Source organism: Rhinatrema bivittatum, chromosome 2 (genome assembly GCF_901001135.1).
Source record: "Rhinatrema bivittatum chromosome 2, aRhiBiv1.1, whole genome shotgun sequence".
NCBI classification, from domain to species: Eukaryota; Metazoa; Chordata; class Amphibia; order Gymnophiona; family Rhinatrematidae; genus Rhinatrema; species Rhinatrema bivittatum.
Window position 1 is genome coordinate 188548938 of NC_042616.1, and position 20024 is coordinate 188568961.

The following is a 20024-nucleotide window of genomic DNA, read 5'->3' on the forward strand; positions in this document are numbered from 1 at the left end:
TCTTATGGGACAATCAGTTTCAGTTTACAGTATTTCAACATAAGAGTTGATTTTCAGGAACCAAACGTGTCTTAAGTCTGAGGAGTTCTTGTAGTTAGATTAATAGGATATAGATTATTAAAAAAAAAAAAAAAAAAAACTGCTTCTGCAATGCACGCTTTAGGTGAAAGAAGAGCCACATGGACATCTAGATGTTTACCACACCAATGTCATTCAAGTACCTAGTGTTTGAGCCATCTAACAGTGTATGAGCCCTCTAAATGTGGAAACAAACTATACACAATTCCTTAGGCTTTTATGATACATTTCTTGTTTTTGGTTTCCCGGTGTTTGTTGTTTGCCATTCCAACATTTGGTTTCAGAATAGTTGGAATTCATTGTGGCTAGTCACGTGGTATAGTATGCTGCTGAGTCCATAGCAATGTGGCGCAAATATAAAATGTGTCTGAATTGCTATGATAGTGGTAAACATCTTTTTCCTTTAACAGTGGATCTTTGCTGCAGTTGATCATGCAGCTCAAAGTAATGGCAGGTACCTATGTTTCTGAAACATTGTGGCTCTAACACTTAGAAGTCAATATTCAGCAGTTTTGTCTTGCTAAATTTGGGACTTAGCCAAACAGACCTGAGGGTTTTAATTTCCTATTCCTTGCGGTGCATAAATCTTAGCCAGGTTAGTCATTACCAGCTAAAACTTAACTGGATAAAAAAAGGTGGCATGGAGGCTTTCCAGGGGTGGACCTTAAACTTTAACCAGGTAAGCCTGATTGTGGTTGAGAGCAGGTCTAAAGTTATCCGGGTAAACTTACCTGGATTACTTTAAACCTAAGTGGGCATTTACTCAGTGGAGTTTGTTTCCAACGGAATATCTCTGTTAACGTTATGCAGTTAACTTGCCGCTTGCCAGGACACTATGTATGCAACGCATAGGAAATAGCTACATATTGATGCTGTACAACATTGACACTGTGACACTACTGGGACAATAGAGTTGCCCAATACACAAGCCCATGGAACATAACAGCTGGGAGGAATATGATATTGATTACAACGCATCTCCAAAACAGAGAAATTATCAGAATGATGATGCTGAGCATCTGAAAGTGAAAATTAACTGCTTGATTCACAAATCAAACGTTAAGTCTCTAAACAGAATTTGCTTCTGATATGATTAATGCTGTACTTTTTGCATGCATGTTTTTCAGACTGAATGGAATACAGTTTTTCGCAGGCACTTTGAATATGATGGGTTTTTCTAAAAGATGTGTATATTCAGGAAAGGTAACCCTGGAGAAAGTTCAGTTTGGAACTGAAGCTTTGGTTCAATTAAATGTTCATTATATTAAAGTACACAAAAATAAAACTGTAAAACCACACAGAATTTAAAGTAAATATGACCACCAAAGGTGGAATAATTTTTTATCTCTCATTTAGCAGACCTCATACGTGGGCATGTTATAATGCTAGATAGCATGAAAATAAATGCACCAAATAGTATAGTCATAGGTCATGAATGAGTGGGGGTTTTTTTTAACTTGCTTAGTAAGACAGTCCAATGCACAACAGGAGTTCCCAAAATATCAAAGCATCAGAATTTTTTCAGGAAAATATCCAAATTCCAATAGAATTTTACTTAGCTTCATTAAGCACGAAGAAACACCATTTGTAAATCTTGTGAGAGGCTCTGATGGAGAATGCCCGACACGGATCCATGTTTCGGCTGTGCCTTCATCAGGGGGCCAGGAGATGCTGGAAGAAATGAATAAACATAATAGCACACCAATTACTGCAAAAATAATACTTGCGAAGCGATTGTCCAGTGATGGGGTACCAACATGTTGAACCGCGGCTTGAATTGCTGACCTGCCGGTAGTGTGTTTCTTCTACCGGAGGAGACCGCTCTCGCGCCATTACTTTTCGTGGATAAATTTTTACAGCCTCTCATTCCACTTATGACTTCGTATGTTAAGGATACCAAATCCATGCTGAATATTCTATCGTCCATTCAAATTTCCTCAGACTGCATGTTGGTTACCTTAGATATACGTGCTCTGTATACCAGTATCCCGCAGGAACAAGCTCTAGTTATTTTGGAACAGAGTTTGGAGACGAGACCACGTCCTCATCGGATTCCTACTACATTCCTATTATCCCTTGCGGAATTAGCATTACATGAAAATTATTTTGTGTTTAATGGGCAATTTTATAAGCAGATCCATGGGACTGCCATGGGGGCCACCATGGCCCCCAGCTTAACTAATTTATTCATGGCAAATTTTGAGGTCACCCAGTTATGCTCTTCCACTTATTTTCAACATATATCCCCTTGGACCAGATTCATTGATGACATTTTTTTCTTATGGCCCAATAACACACAGAACCTTTTACTGTTCCATGATTGGCTTAACTCCCTTGACAATAATCTATTTTTTTTTGTTACATTACCATCATGAACACATCAAATTTTTGGACATTCTGATCACCCGAGAAGAGGACCATTTTGTAACTTCATTATATAAGAAACCTACAGATAAAAACACCCTTCTTTATTTTTCCAGTTTTCATTCTTTCAGTTTAAAAAATAATTTACCCATTGGACAATTTTTACGTCTCCGCCGCCTTTGTTCTGAGAAATTAGATTTTTACATCCAAGCGCAACATTTAGCCACCCAATTATTACAACGTGACTATCCACCCCGGATTATTAGGAAAGCAGTTAAATGAGTATCTAATGCCCATCGACAATGGCTCCTATTGGACAATTCATCTGACTCAGATGATTTCCCTTTGGTGTGTACACTCCGATTTTCTACAAAATCTTCTAAGATTGCGGTCATTATTCAGAAATATTGGCACGTTTTACAGAATCACCATGTTTTTGCTGACCTCCCACTAATTGCATATAGCCGAGGCAAAAATTTAAGAGACATACTGACACACTCCTTCCTTTTGCCAGATATCAATATCCAACCTGTTTTGCCTTTTGGGCATTGGCGTGTCAAAAATGCTCCTTATGCTCCCAAACAATGGCTGGTATCGTGGAAGGACAATGCAGAAAGGACCAGAATGGCAAGATCTAATTCTGACTGCAATACGTCTCATGTGATTTACATCATCATTTGTCCATGTGAAAAAATTTATGTTGGTAGGACCAAACATCCAATCCGTACTAGACTCATCGAGCACCGCAGCTGCCTTCTAACTGAGAAGTTACAAGCTCCTATTGTATCGCATTGTCTCCTGGAAAACCATAAATTTGTGGATCTAAAATGGAGAGTGATAGATTGTATTCATCTATCAGGGAGGGGGGGGTGATCCACAAAAACATTTGAATCTGAAGGAGCAACAATGGATATTCAATCTTAACACTGTTCAGCCCCATGGTTTAAATGTGGCGATTGAATGGTACTCTTTACTTTAAAGGTCTGGGGAGTCCCTAGCAACTACTGACGTCACTGCCTGCCTACGTGGCTAATTCGGATTGGCGATGGGTTCTTTAAATAATGGCATGAGAGTGGTCTTCTCCCGTAGAAGAAACGCACTACCGGCAGGTCTGCAATTCAAGCCGCGGTTCAACATGTTGGTACCCCATCACTGGACAATCGCTTCGCAAGTATTATTTTTGCAGTAATTGGTGTGCTATTATGTTTGTTCATTTCTTCCAGCATCTCTTGGCCCCCTGACGAAGGCACAGCCGAAACACGGGTCCGTGTCGGGCATTCTCCATCAGAGCCTCTCACAAGATTTACAAATGGCGTTTCTTCGTGCTTAATGAAGCTAAGTAAAATTCTGTTGGAATTTGGATATTTTCCTGAAAAAATTCTGATGCTTTGATATTTTGGGAACTCCTGTTGTGCATTGGACTGTCTCACTAAGCAAGTTAAAAAAAAAAACCCCACTCATTCATGACCTATGACTATACTATTTGGTGCATTTATTTTCATGCTATCTAGCATTATAACATGGCCACGTATGAGGTCTGCTAAATGAGAGAGAAAAAATTCTTCCACCTTTGGTGTTCATATTTACTTTAAATTCTGTGTGGTTTTACAGTTTTATTTTTGTGTTCATTGATATGGCTGTTACCACCGCCCTAACCTATTGAGGGTTTTTCTTAATTGCCATTATATTAAAGTAACATTATTATTTTAGTGTGCCAGAGTATATGTCTTCTCTAATTTTTAATAATACCCTAGTTTTCTACATTAATTTTTTTTTATATTCCACCTTTCATGACTGGTCAGCTACTTCAAAGTGGATTACAATCCACTGTGCTGTAGGTATTTTCTGTCTCCAGAGGGCTCACAATCTGTTTGTACCTGAGGCAGTGGAGAGTGAAGTGACTTGCCCAAGATTACAAAGTGACTGTGAGATTTGAACCCTGATTTTCATGGTTCCCAGCCTGCTGTTCTAACCACTAGGCTACTTCTCTACTCCACAAGTTCAATTGAAACTTTTAGAAAAATTCATCTGTTCAGCATGCTATATGGGTAATTTCCTAACACTCTTTTCAAATCAAAGATTTGAATGCTGTCTGACTATTCATAATATAGCAAGCACAAATCTGGTGAATTTTTATAATCTGGCTTTTTTGATGAAGTGCATGTGTATGGAGCGGGGGGCAGCTGCTGTGTCTGTTTCAGAAAGATGATGCCAGCACTGGTTAAAGTATTCTAGCAGTTATTTGTCAATATCATGGGGTTGAGCACACATGGAGTGAATAGAGGAAAACGGGATTATTTATAGTAATCAGTTATTCAATTTTTCTTCAGTGGACATAGAAACAGGATATTGGCTAAATCCTTTATGCACTACTGTGTAATAGGTTTTGCTGTAGAAGTGGAAAAACACCTGTGCACAGCTGAAAAAGGGACCAGTGTGCCCTCTAAAGCTCATGCACTGCAACATTTTTTGTTGGTCCTTTTAAAAGGTATCACAACTTAAAAATATAGGTACTAGAACGCTATACTATTAAAAGTGTGCAACCCAAAAAACCTGTATTTTTTTTTCATTTGTTATTTTTTCCCACTTCTGTTATTTTTTTTTAGCCTGCACTAAATGTTGTGTTAGTACACACTAACATGCATTAGTACCCATTAAAAATGAAACAAAAACACCCTGCATATCCGCACTTTGTACTAAAACACCAGTATTAGGCTTACATTATACATATTTGAATGATACACTAAAAGCCACCTGTTGTATCCCATACAGTCTTATGCAAATCCTTCTTTTCTCCAATTTTGATCGGGTATATGCAACTGATTTGAACTATTTGGATTTTTTGCTTGAAAGAAAATGTAAACATTTGTTTAACAGCAAGATCTGATTACAAAATAATGTGTTCAAAAGGGCCAAAACAAAAAGGCAGAGAGTTCTCTCTTTTGACCTCTAACTCCTTTACAGTTTGGGATATTTAAATCTACATTTTTAACATGTTTTGGTGTGTTCTATCTAGGCAAGTTAAATGCATTTAATAAAGCATTCAAATCATTTAAAAAAGACATTTGTCAATATGCACATTTTAATCAATTTATTATGTTAGAAGGTATACCTTTTGCATACAATCACTGTCATGCTCCCTTGCAGACTAAACTAAATTATTGTTTAACCTTTGTTGCATTGGTTCATTATCTTGTATTTAATCTCTTTGCTAATCTTTTTTTCTCTTTTCTTTCATGTCTTTCCTCCTTATGTATCTGTCATTCCAAGCTACTTTTCCTCCAAGGATCATCTCTTGTTCTGCTATTTTCCTTTCTGCCTGCTCCTTTTTTCCCCTTTTTGTCTGCTCTATTTTTATACCCTGCTTCCTTGTCTATTAATTTTTTTTATTAAGACCATTTTTCTCCCTATCCTATGCAACTTTTTCCTCTCTTCCTGTTTTTTCATAATTTAATATGTCTCATGGAAGATGCCATACCATATAAGAATTTTACCTCATGCAAGTTTGGGCTATGGGATAAGGGCTGTTACCTGCTTTGGAATTCTACCAGCCTAAACTTGTGAGGGGTAATGAGCTTATGCAAGAAGTACTTCTGACAAAACATTACGGTTGAGAAATTTGTATGTGCTTTATAAAGAGTTTTAAGTTGATGAAATGAAAAGCTTCTCTGCTGCCCTCAGTGGAATGGTCCAACTGCCATTTTACTGTGCTCAGCAACAACTGCATTGGGAAGTGAAGTACGGGCATGTTAGGCAATCATTTTGTTTAACTGACCATCCTGATACTTTAAAATCTTGCCTTGCATGTTGCTTTTCTCTCTTTCCTTTGTCGCCTATTTCCTTCCTACTCTTTCTTCCTATTTTTCTCTCGCCATTTGTTTATCTCTGGCCTCTATAATGTTTGCTTTCATCCTCAACTTATTTTTTTTTGTCCTACTACTTCGTCTATTTTCTCTTCCCACTTGTCTTTCTTTCCTATGTATCTTACTATTTTTCTTACCCCATTGTTTTGTCCTCTTTCATCACTCCCTAAATCTTTTTCCTTTGCCTTATTTTGTCCTCACGTTTGATGTTCCTCTTGTCCTATGCTTTCTTTTTTGATCTTTCTAACTCATTTGTGTCTCATTTCTGACACTTTGTCCACCATTTTTACCTCTCCTAACATTTTCCTTTCTTCTATTTTCCCTCTATGAAACCATTTTTCTCTTGTTTTTTTCATCCTCCTTTTTTTTCCTGTTGATTATTGTCTCTTCTTTGTATCTCTTCCAGAGTCCTGTATGTGCTGCTCATTGTTGTCCACATTCCACTTTCTATTGCATGGCTCGACTTTCCTGTTTTTCTTCTCAACAGCTGTCTAAGGTGCCAAAAGAGGGGTCGCCGAAATCGCCATGAACCAGCCAGCTCTGCGAGACTGTCAGGAGTGCTGATCGCTGTTGCAGAGAGCTAGGGTGTGGCATAGCAGCTGCTGTGCTGTAGATGGCTCTACAAAGCTTTTTTTTCCTGTCTATCCATGGCCAACAAAACTAAATAGACTAAGATTAGCCTTCTCCCCTGTAATCCCTTTAACTCTGGGCCTGAAGTAAAGTACATATTAGTTTCAGCGTAGACTCCACTATCTGTAGCAATAGTATGCCAATTAAAGTTTAAAACAAAAAAACAAATAAATCGCTACCCTTTCAGAATAAAGTAGTATGGTTATTGTGTTAATCCATCTGGATATACATTGCAACCTGTAATTTGCACGTATATTTGGGCAACATCATAGGTCACTCTGCATTGGCCTGATGAAGGGAGCTCAGCTTTTGAAAACTATTCATGCATGTATTAAGTTCAATGAAAAGACTTCACCTACAGCATATTTATTGATCTTTAATTGTATCAATCTTATTCTGAGGAATAATTATGTATTAATATGTGGATTTCCTGTATTCAAATGACTGTTTGGGGGAGGAGGGTGTTAATGGTCTTTTATACATAAAAGGTTAAATGAAGCTGGTTTAGTATGCACAGAAGAAGCCATCCTTCAGTTCTTGTGCTGCTGTTGCTTGTTAACTATTTAGCAGCAAGTAATTGTGTATGTTCAAAATCTGTCAGTGTGAATGACAAAATTGAGAATAAAATGTGATTTATATACAATGTGTGTGCTATATATATATTCTACCTAGAAGTAGAAGTTACTGCTTATGATGTACTATATGGTAGTCCAGTAGGACCCTGTACCAGTCCCTAATATTGGCTTATCTGATCCTGCAATGCTAAAACAGTTGAGTTGGCATGCTGAAACAAGGAATGGAAAGGGATGTGTTCAGATTTTTTTAAATGGAAATATGCCTCATAGGAAATATAATTGACAATAAATTAAGGTACAATATATAAAATGGTGGTAGTACATTTCCTCAATGTACTGCACTTAGCCATGAGATTGCAGAAAACCAGGTTTATCACAGAATGGGGGAAAATATTGCATAATTTTACCCAGAGTAATAGGTCCTATGGTCATTTTCTGTCATCATGTTTCTATCTTGTCTTCCCATCTATACCAACTACTCAGCTTTACAGTTCTACCATTCCTCCAAAGATCTCCTGTTCTCATCCCATGGTTTCTTGAATTCATATACTGTCTTTGTCTGCACCATCTACATTGGGAGGTAGTCCCATACATCCACTACCCTCTCTGTAAAGAAATATTTTCTTAGATTACTCCTGAGTCTATTCCTTGCTCCAGAATCTCTCTTCCATTGAAAGAGGCCACCTCTTGTGCATTGATAATTTAGAGATATTTCAGTGTCTCTATCATATCTCCACTATCCAGCCTTCCCTGTAGGGTATGTATGTTTAGATCTTTGTCCCCATATGCTTTAGAATGAGGACTATTAACCATTTTGATAGCCACGTTCTGCACTGACTCCATCTTGTAAAAAATGTTCTGTTGACGTGTGCATTGTTGTAATTGTCAGTAGGCATTTGTGCAGTTGCAGTGATTTCTACCGTGGTACCTTTGAAAACATAATAGAGGGGAAATGAAGATGGTTGCCATTAACCATGGGTTTGAAAGGATGCAAGACCTGGAAAATATTTTCTAATCCTCACCTGATTACTTTTTTCTTTTGTGTTACTACTGGGAAAGGGGAAAGGAAAGCAGAAGATTTACTCGGAACTGCCACCATCTATTTGGGAATTTAATGAATGAGTTTGTCTCATCGTCATCACAGCATTGTTTGAAAGCTTGTGTTACATGGGAAGAACCGAGTAACACAGCCTCCCTACTGTTGGATGATATGCTGAGCTCTGCCAGCAGGATGCCTCCTAGCTCCCCACACTGTCTATGATGAGGTGAGGCTCTGATGGCCTCTATGATGAAGCACTCTGCTGGGTTAACATAGTGAATGATAGCAGATAAAGTCTAAAATGGTCCATCTAACCTGCCCAGCAAGTTTTTTAAGGTAGTAGATACTGCCGCTCCGTGTATACTACCCCCAAGCTTTCTGTTAAGTCTAGTAGCAACTGCTGCTCTGTGCAGGCTACTCTCAAGTAAAAATGTAAACTTTAGATGTAATAGAAAAGGTACCCCATTTCTTCATTTACATTCTTTAGCCAGCAGGGATCCTCTGTTTTGGCCCACATCTTTTTGAATTTCATTTCCATTCTTGTCTTTACCACCTCTTCCAAGAGGGCATTCCATGCATCCACCTCCCTTTCCGTGAGTCTTCCTCTTGGAATTTCATATTGTGACATTTAGTTTTACAGCTTCTTTCCTTCAGAAAAATATTTGATTTTTGCACATCATTAATTCATTTCAGATGTTTTAAAGTCTGTATCATATCTCCCATGTCTCTTCTCTCTTTCAGGGTATACATATTAAGGTCCTTTTGTCTCATCTCATATAGCTTTCTGTACCATTTTGGTTGCCTTTCTCTGGACAGCTTCCATTCTACCCTTATCTTTTTTGAGTTGAGATCTCCAGAACTGAACACAGTATTCCAGGTGGCCTCACCAAGGTGAGCTGTAATTCTGCTGGTTATGCCTCTTTTAATGCAGCCTAGCATTACTCTGGCCTTAGCCACAACCTTCTTAAAGGTGGTAGAGAGGCAGTAGTGAAGCAGCTGAATGCAGGAAAAGCATTGAGCAGTGGGGACTTTTCCCCTGCTGATAAGTTTATGGCCATATTATTTAGGATTTCAAAGACCAGGCTTCATAGAATATTCTGGGGCTAGTGGTTCACTACTAAAATCGGGGGAGGTTCCAGGACCATGTGGTAATATCCCTTCTGATGGGGTTGGTAGTCAGATCTTTTGAAGTTTTAACCATCACTCCTCAAAATATCATGGAGGTCATTTTGGAAAGTGGTGTTCCAAACTGAAGGTATTGGTCTGAATCTGTATTGCAGTTATACACATTTACCATGGAAGTTGCATTCAAACTTGGTAGTCAAGATAAGAAACTAACTAAACAAGAAGCACAACTGACTAATTTGGGAGCACAGATTTTAATGCTACAGGCCTCTAATGTGGCACGCATTAAGGACAGTTCAGCAATCCACAATAAATCAGAACTCTTAGAAAGTTCCATTGGAGCAAGAAATGTGTCCTTATTCAATTTTTCCAAGGCAGGCTGTTGTCCCCTCAGGAGCTATTTAAGAAATACCTAAGGGAAGTCCTGAAAATTCCAAATTAAACTGTTGGTCTCCAAGATGTATTATATACTATCATCAAGGCAAAATATAAATTCAGAGAAAGGAAATATGGACACAGTTTTATCTGCAGACAATTTCCAAGGATGAGAACTCCTTGTATGCCAACCTACTAATGTCCTTTAGCGTTGAATCTGACATGAACCTGGTGTTCAAATTGTACTTCAGAAATAAAGATATGACTTTTTGTGGTCAACAAGGAAAAATATTATCTGTGTCATCATGATCAACCCAGTTTAGAAGGACATTGTTCCTTCAGATGAGTCAGCGGGCAGTTGATATTGATACCACATTCTTTTGTTTTTATTATTATTCCACTATAAATGTATTGTATAGTATTGGGGAGATAAATTTGTATTTTCCCTTTGGAGTCTTTCCTTATTGATAAATCTGTGGGTATATACATTTTATATTTTTTATGTTTGGAATTCTGACGGAATGATGGGATAAAAAGGGAGAGGAATAATGGATGGTTCCAGGGTTAATTTTCTTATTTTATTTTTAAAATTCTATTTGCTCTATCTTCCTTCTCCTCCTCCTTCCCTTTGATGTGGGATAGTCACAAACCATATTGATAGGTGTTAGCTTTAATTTTGAAATGCCAATAAAATAAAAACGAAAGATAAACTATGCCCTAAAACAGTGGTTCTCAACCTTTTTTCCGTCATGACCCATCTGACAGATGATGTTCACATGCGTGATACTTCATCTTACATTTAAGATATAATAAAAAAAAAAAAATCCTAGATATTTATTGTTGAAAATGATACAGGAGAAAGATAACATATTCTTTAATTTCAATAACTGCTTATAAAATATCATTATTTAATGTTGGGTTTTTTTCACAAAAATTGTAGTCTTTGCTTACTGCATCAGTGAGAAATCTGGGACTGATATGTATATGCAGCACAGTTTTTCGATACAGACAAACTGTCAATCTCAGAAAGTTCTGACCTCTTCTGGAGTTTATACAGAGCAGAGTTAGGAAATTTCCCCTTTCAACGCATCATACAAAAAAAGTATTCAAATTCTGATATCCCCTCAGTAATAGTACTTCAAAATCCCTTCCCTGCCAGCCACTTTGTGAAATAATTTGAAAACCTGCTAAAAAGATATTTGGAAATGATATAGCATACCAGCCATACTATAAGAGTACTTTCACCCAGGACTTGAACAGCAACAACCTTACCTATGAAAAAACAAGACTACAAATATAGAATACAGTACACTTACTATTGGAAAAACAAAGAAAACCAGACTACTTATAGATCCCTACACAGAATCTACATTCTAGTTAACAGAATTCCTCATCTGTCACACATACAGAATGCAAATTGACTCTTATCTAATATAGAATAAAAGATCATAAATTATAATCAAGCATAACGAGAAAAACTGAAACTCCAAGAAGCAGGGGGAAGAGGTGCGGCAGGATGGCGGGGCAGGATACAGCATGCCTGTAACATTTCTGGCTTGAATTGGTGGTGGCGGTGATTGCCAGGGTTGAGGGAAAAGCAGCAATAGGGAGCAGTGATGAAGAATTTTAAGTGCCAGCTCCTTACTCTGCACTCTCGTCAAGCGGCAAGCACATGTAGCTGTTCTAGAAAGCATAAGCTTGCTATCTCAAATTTTTGGTGAGACACCAGTGTGTACCGATACACTGGTTGAGAACCACTGCCCTAAAATGTATAACTTTAGTATTTGTGCCAGAACCACAGAACACATGGAGTAGATTTTCAAAAACCTGCTGAGTAGTAAGATGAAGAGTCAAATTTAACCAGTTATCTTTAGTCAGATATTTATCCTCATGTATCTAAAAGTGCAACTGAATATCTCGCTAAATTTAATTGGTCAGATTTTGACCTGCTAACTTTAGCAAACTGGGATAGTAAGCATTAACAATCAATACTAACCAAGTCCTCTTTGAAAAAAAATGCAGTCCCCACACTTTTGGTTACTGAATTTAAATAAAAAGCCAAATGTGCCCCCTCCCAAGTACTTGATGATAGATAAAATGAAGGATAGCTGATCACATGCTCTTCCCATCTCTCTACTCTCCCCCTCCCCAATAATCTTTAAAAATCATCTCAGTAGAGATGGCAGGACTCTCATTCTTTCTTCCGGTTTGGGTTTCCTTTTTCTCAAAGGGTTCTGGAGGAGTGGAGGTAGGGCAGGCCTCCCTTTTTTCCTGGTTGAAGGAGGGAGAAAGATTAGTGGGGAAAGGCGGTAAGCAATCTGCACTCTGCACTTTTTTTTAAACTTGCATCTGGGAGGGACAGAAAGAGGAGGATCAGCGTGCTGAGGGAATACATCAGGAAGCATGGAGAGTCAAGAGAATGTAGTTTATTTTGTATAAGAGCTGGGGGCATTGGCTGGACATATGTACACTTACTATTACAGCACCTAAATTTGTCCAGCTAAATTTAGCCAGTTAGTGCTGAATACAGAGTGGAGGAATAGCCTAGTGTTTAGAGCAGTGTGCTCTGAATCAGGAAAACCAGGTTCAAATCCCACTGCTACTCCTTGTGACCTTGGGCAAGTCACTTTATCCTTCGTTGCTTCAGGTACAATCTTAGAGGGTCATTTATCAAATTGCATTAAGGCGTCATCATGGGCGTTATAGCCTTAACGCCCTCAATAACACCATAACGCGTATGATAAATACTGCATCACAAATTGCATATGCAAATGTTTCATTTGTATTCAAGTGGAAGGAGTTTGGGCGGAATAAATGGAAATGAGTCAGTTAGCGTGGCATGCGATAGAGTAACGCACAGCAACACAGATTTTAACGCCGGAAACAGCTACACCTTTTTCCTGTGCCTGGTTCCTGCGTTAACTGTGCGTTACCAGCCAAAAACGTTTTTCACAAATTGCGGTTTGGAAAGAGAGAGCGAGAGCCTCTGTGGAGACTCACTTATATCTAAACTTCTTATACCACTGTAAGAGGGGATGAGGTTTGGGGAGTGAGTTGGGTTTTGGGGGGCAGTTACACATGCACAGTCATACGTACGAACAGCACAGTTACCAACATGAAGATTTAATGTGATTTGGATGATGAAAGGTGAAAGAAGAGTGGATTTGTACCATGTTCTCTCTACCTAGTTTGATTACAGCTAGGTAGAGAATGCATCAAGCAAGGTTGAGAGAACATGGTACAAATCTACTCTTCTTCCACCTTTCATCACTCCAAAGCACATTAAATCTTCACTGATAGTAACTGTGCTGTTTGTACGTATGACTGTGCATGTAAAACTGCTCCCCAAAACCAATTCACTTCCCCAAACCTCACCCCGAGTTACTTGTGCCCCCTCATACAGTGGTTTAAATAGTTAACCATTTGGTGAGCCTCTACAGAGTCTCTTTCTTTCTCTCTCTGTCTCTCTCGCCATAGCCCAAAACGCGATAAAAGCTGTCTGGTCAGTAATGCAGCTGTACCAGGAAAATTATCCCCCCTCCACCCTTTTTTTTTTTTATCGCGGGTTCTATTTTTAGCAAAATGATGAATCTAGGCCTTAGATTGTAAGCTCCTCTTCTCTCCGGTATTACAGTACCTGAATATAATCCACTTTGAAGTGCCGAAAAGCAGAATGCAAATAAAATAAATATCACACTAGCTTGAGAAATACTGGCTCAAATTCCTGGCAAATCTTCAACTTGGCCTCCTTTTGTCTGGGTACATTGTGCCTGCACAGCGATTTTGTAAGGAGAAAACGTACCCAATTTGGGGGGGGGGGGGGGGCAGGGTAGAGAGGTAGAGCGATTTTAAAACTGTAACGTCTAAGCAGCTAAAAAGACAATTTTACCTACATATATGTTTTAAATAGTGACCCCCAAACAACATAACCTTGTGACACTGTACTGAGAATAAATGTATTTAACTGTTGGGGTTGGCTCCTTGGTTCACTATGCAGCTCAGTACATGATGGCACAGGACAGGGTTGTCTAGAGTCTACTGACTGTAGAAGCAATGTACTCAATCCCAGTTGACTATTACTGGCTGAAGAAGCAGCAGTGATAAGTCTCAGAGGAGACTTCCCTCCAGTCTTTCTGGCCGGAGACAACCCAGCTGTTATCTGGAATATGAGTTATGATGAAAGAAATTTGAGTTATGATGATAGAAATTTGAAAGCAATTATTTACTTTTATCATTTTTGGCTGACTCAGATATTAGTGTTCATTATTAAGGTGACATTATAATATTACATTAATTATACTAAATATAGCAATTTGTATTTAATTTGTTTTAAATATATTACCAATAAAAGCTACTTATACGCTATAGCACCGAGAGAATACATCAACAATTGAAATTACAAACTATAACAATTTACTTATCAACAATCAATCACCAATTAAAATGAGGGGAGGAGGATACATTCTCAAGAAATATTTAACAAAGAAAGTAAATAGACAGAATATAATAATAAATAGACCTGTATGTCATCAATATCTTGCATCTGGACCTTACGAGTGGCATTAACTATCAATGATGGAAATGGGAATAGAGGCTAAATAAGGATCCTGCAATTGTTTGTTACTCAGGCAATTAATTGTGATGCTTTATAAAATATACAGTAAACCTAACAGAAAGATACTTAATAATACATTTGCAGAAAAAATGCAACTAAAACAGTACTGCAATTTGTGTAACTCTGTCTTAACAAAAGAAGCTGCAGATGATACTTCTGTGTGGATTTTCCCAATGGAGAAACATGAATAGTGGAGTGCCCCAGGGATCTGTTCTAGACCACTGCATTTCAATATTTTTATAAACGACCTAGAAATGGGAACACGTGAAGTGATCAGATTTGCCAATGACACAAAATGATGCAAAGTTATTAAATCACATGATGTTTGTGAGAAATTGCAAGAGAACATTGTAAAACTGTGAGTCTGGGCATGCAAATGGAAAATTAAATTTAATGTGTTCAAGTGCAAAGTGATACTTAGGAAAGAGTAACCCAAATTACTGTATAGCTAAACAATGCAAGATTCCACATTAGAAATCATCATTCAGGAAAAGGATCTACACGTCATCGTTGATAATACATTGAAATCTTCTGCTCAGTGTGCAGTTAGAGCCGAGAAAGCAAATATAATGCTAAGGATTATTAGGAAAGGAATGAAGAATAAAAGAATTTCATAATGCCTTTGTATTGCTCCATGGTGCGACCTCATCTTGAGTATTGTGTACAGTTCTAGTCACCATTTCTCAGAAAAGATACAACAGAATTGGAAAAGGTATAGAGAAAGGTTACCAAAAAGGAACAGTTCCCCTATGAGTAAAGGCTAAAGAGATTAGGAATCTTCAGCTTAGAGAAGAGATTGCTGAGGGGAGATGATATAGAATTCTATAAAATAATGAATGGAATGTGATGAGTGTTAATAGGTTGTTCACTCTTTCGAAAAGTACAAAGACCAGGGGACACGCAATGAACTTACTAGGTAATATATTTAAAACTAATAAGAGAAAATATTATTTTACTCAGCGCTTAATTGAGCTCTGGAATTTGTTGCCAGAGGATGTCATGAAAGCTATTAGTGTAGCTGCATTTAAAAAAGGTTTAGACAAGATCTGCTTGGTCTTTGGGTAATTGCCAGGTTCTTGTGGCCTGGTTTGGCCTCTGTTGGAAACAGGATGCTGGGCTTGATGGACCCTTGGTCTGACCCAGCATGGCAATTTCTTATGTTCTTAAGTTCCTAGAGGAAAAGTCTATTAACCATTATTAAGGTAGAGTTGCAGAAATATGCTGTTTATTTTTGGGAAAGGCAGCTTGGACTCTACTATATCTACTTGTGACCTGGATTGGCAGCTGTTGGAAACAGGATATTTATTTATTTATTTATTTATTTATTTATTTATTTATTTATTTAAAGGCTTTTATATACCGAAGATCATGTACTAGTACATATCGCTTCGGTTTACAGATAACCAGCATTGGAATTACCATAGACATGGTGTACATGGAACAAAAAACCATCAATAAAAACAATACAATAAACAGTGAACAAGCGATAAACAGGGTATACATTGAACATGGATTACATTGGAAGTATTATGCATGTAGAACATTAAATATGTGTATTATACAGTTAAGGTAATATAGGACTTTTCTTTCATGTTAAGTGAAGGCTTCCGTGAAGAGCCAGGTCTTCAATTTTTTCTTGAATGTCCACAGGCATGGTTCTAGGCGAAGGTCCGGTGGTATATTGTTCCAATGAATAGGGCCAGCTATCGAGAAGGCACGTTTCTTCATTGATAACTTGGCTGGGGGTACATAAAGGGAGCCTTGATACGATGTTCTAATGGGTCTGGATGCTGATTGATATCGGAGGGCAATTTAATTCGAGTGCAGTTTGTGAGTGGATGGTTTTGTGTATCATAGTTAGCACTTTGTATCGAATTCTAAACTTAATGGGGAGCCAGTGTAGGCTCTTGAGAATAGGAGTGATGTGTTCACCTCTGCTGGTATTGGTTAGTATCCTAGCTGCGGAGTTCTGTAGCATTTGTAATGGCTTTGTGGTGACAGCTGGATGGCCGATTAGAATGGAATTGAAGTAGTTGATTTTTGAAAATAGGATAGCCTGGAGAACTATACGGAAGTCATGGAGATGGAGAAGAGGTTTCAAGTTTTTTAATATATGTAGTTTGTGAAAACATTCTTTTGTTGTGTTATTAACAAATTTTTTTAAGTTCAGCCGGTTGTCTATGGTTACTCCAAGATCTCTTACATGTGTGGTCAAGGTCATTTGAGTTGATAGGGAGTTTTCATCTTGATTGATGAGCAGAAGTTCAGTTTTTGATGTGTTGAGAACTAAATTAAGGCTGGTGAGGAGTGTGTTTATGGCTTGTAGGCAGTTGTTCCAAAAATTCAATGTTTTTGCTATTGATTCTGAGACTGGTATCAGGATCTGGACGTCGTCAGCGTAAATAAAATGTGTAACCTTAAGGTTAGTGAGAAGTTGACAGAGGGGTAGAAGATAGATGTTAAATAGAGTGGGGGATAGAGCGGATCCTTGAGGGACTCCAAGAGTGGCTTGGACAGAGTGTGAATCCTTGTTATTTATTCTAACCTTGAATTTTCTGTTGTCGAGGAATGACTTGAACCAGTCCAGGGCCGTTCCTGATATACCGATGTCTGATAGACGATTGATAAGTTTGGAGTGTTTCACTGTGTGAAAGGCCGCGGATATGTCTAGTAGAACCAGGAAGTACGGGGTCTTTTTGTCGAGGCCTGTGTATATTCTGTCTGTCAGCGAAATAAGAAGGGATTCCGTATTGAGGGATTTACGGAAACCAAATTGTGCTGGAGCTAGAATTTTATTTTCCTCTAGGTAATCCGAGAGTTGTCTGTTCACTACTTTCTCCATGAGTTTGGCTACAAATGGCAAGTTAGCAATGGGGTGAAAATTTGCCGGGTCTATGGGGTTCAGGTTGGATTTCTTGAGAAGTGGTTTCAGGGTGGAGAGTTTCAGTGTGTCTGGTACAGATCCTTGGTTTAGCGAACAGTTGATAATCTCCACTAGAGGCTTGGAGATAATTTCGGGAATGGTGAGCAATAATTTAGAGGGAATAGAGTTGGTGGGATGTGTGGAGGGTTTCATTTTTTTGAGCATGGCTTCAATTTCAAGAGAAGTAGTGAGTTCGAAAGAGTTTAGTTGTACTTTCTGGTCTGTGCTGGGGGAGAAGTGTGAGGGGGTTCCTGTATTTGAGGATGCCAGTGGGGCCATTAGCTTAAGGATTTTATTTTCAAAGAATAGTGCGAGTTCTGTGCACTGTGCTTGCGCTTGGTCGTCTGGGATGACTGGAGAGATGGGTTTTGTGAGCTCTGTGACATAGGAAAACAATGCTTTGGCGTCAAAGAGGAAATTGTGAATTTTGCTGGCATAACAGTCTCTTTTTGTACGGAGGATATTATTTCTGTAGATGTGCATGAGGGTTTTATACTCAGTTAGCTTATCAGTGGTAGGTTTCTTACGCCATAAGGGGTAGATTTTAAAAAAGTGCGCCTTCGCGTACTTTTGTTGGCGCACCAGGCGCAAACAAAAATACGCTGGATTTTAGTAGATACGCGCGTAGTCGCGCGTATCTGCTAAAATCCAGTATCGGCGCGCGCAAGGCTGCCGATTTTGTGCAGCCGGCGCGCGCCGAGCCGCGCAGCCTGCCTCCGTTCCGTCCAAGGTTTCATTTTTTTGAGCATGGCTTCAATTTCAAGAGAAGTAGTGAGTTCGAAAGAGTTTAGTTGTACTTTCTGGTCTGTGCTGGGGGAGAAGTGTGAGGGGGTTCCTGTATTTGAGGATGCCAGTGGGGCCATTAGCTTAAGGATTTTATTTTCAAAGAATAGTGCGAGTTCTGTGCACTGTGCTTGCGCTTGGTCGTCTGGGATGACTGGAGAGATGGGTTTTGTGAGCTCTGTGACATAGGAAAACAATGCTTTGGTGTCAAAGAGGAAATTGTGAATTTTGCTGGCAGGGAACTCGCTTTCGCACTCCCCTCACCTTCCCCTCCCTTCCTCTATCTAACCCACCCCCCCAGCCCCCCCTCCCTTCCTCTATCTAAACCCCCCCCCTACATTTGTCGGGGGATTTACGCCTCCCGGAGGGAGAAGTAAATCCTCACGCGCCAGCGTGCCGCTAGCGCGCCGAGACGCGACCTGGGGGCGGTTCCGGAGGGCGCGGCCACGCCCCCGGGCCCGCCCCCGAAATGCCACGTCCCGCCCCCAAAACGCCGCGCCGATCGGCCCCGCCTCCCGACATGCCCCCCTCGAAAAACCCCGGGACTTACGCGAGTCCCGGGGCTCTGCATGCGCCGGCAGGCCTATGGAAAATAGGCGCGCCGGCGCGCAAGGCCCTGCTCGCGTAAATCCGGGCGGATTTACGCGAGCAGGGCTCTTAAAATCCGTCCCTAAGTGTTCTTTGCGTCTTAGTTCAAGTTTCATTTTTTTCAATTCCTGTGTGAAGCAAGATTTTTTTTTTCAAGGAGTGAGGTTCTAGCTCTTTTGTTTTTAAAGGGCAAATTTTTTCAGCTACCTTATTTGTGATATTATGCCAGGAGTCGATGGCTGCATCTGCGTCTGAGAAGTCCAGGTTTGCAAGTTCCGTCAAAAGTTGGGATATGAGGTCTTCTAAGGAACAGGATTTTCTGTAATGAATTGTGGTTTTAAAGAAGGAGGGAGCTGGGTTTTCCTAGATAATAAGATCAGTTGTGATCATCCTATGGTCTGACCATGGAATAGGGGCGCAAAGAGGTGGGGGTGGGTTGGGTGAGACCTGAATTTATGAAAATGAGGTCCAGAGTGTGTCCAGCCTTGTGTGTGGGACTGTTAACGATTTGCGTGAATCCCAGAGCCTTAAGGGATGAAAGCTTAAGGGATACTGGGCTTCATGGACCTTTGGTCTAACCCAGTATAGCAAGTCTTATGTTTTTATGTACATCTGAAATATACAAATTTTATAATTTATATATAAGGTTTTTCAATGTTTAAAAAAATAAATGTAAAACCCAATCACTATCTGGATCTAAGACAGAATTATTCCGAAAGCTTGGTTAGATTTAAAAAACTCAATTGATCCTTGTAACTCTTGAAACAGACCCCCTTCTTAACAAAAGTGGAAGATAAAATCTAGAACGTGGGGGAAGAGACTATTGGGGAATTTTTAATACTGCAAGCATATATCTTTTAAATAATTTTGAAGGAGTCACTATTGATAACCTAGGAAAGTTAACAAATCACAATGTACGATGAGCAGCGGAAAACCTTTTGCTTGGTGGAGCCAAGCAAATCAGCCAAACTCCATCTGTAGGGAGGACTTTCTGTCTGGAGCACTCTCGAAAGAGAGGGAGGCTTTGGGGATCGAATTGCTGCTATTTTCTTCTCTTTCTGCTGTG

The 20024-nt window shown here is 39.2% G+C and overlaps 1 protein-coding gene across 9 annotated transcripts in view; it reads left to right on the plus strand.

Moving 5' to 3' along the window:
* PHF14 (PHD finger protein 14) overlaps positions 1–20024 on the plus strand; it is a 1104121-nt gene that overhangs the window by 748056 nt on the left and 336041 nt on the right. The window contains exon 19 of one of the 9 annotated variants that reach the window (XM_029588968.1): positions 6793–7558. The exons of the other annotated variants lie outside the window; for them this stretch is intronic. Within the exon in view, the coding sequence (XP_029444828.1) occupies positions 6793–6889 (97 nt within the window). The 3' untranslated portion in view covers positions 6890–7558. Of the gene's footprint in view, positions 1–6792; positions 7559–20024 lie in introns of those variants that run through there. 9 annotated transcript variants of the gene reach the window in all.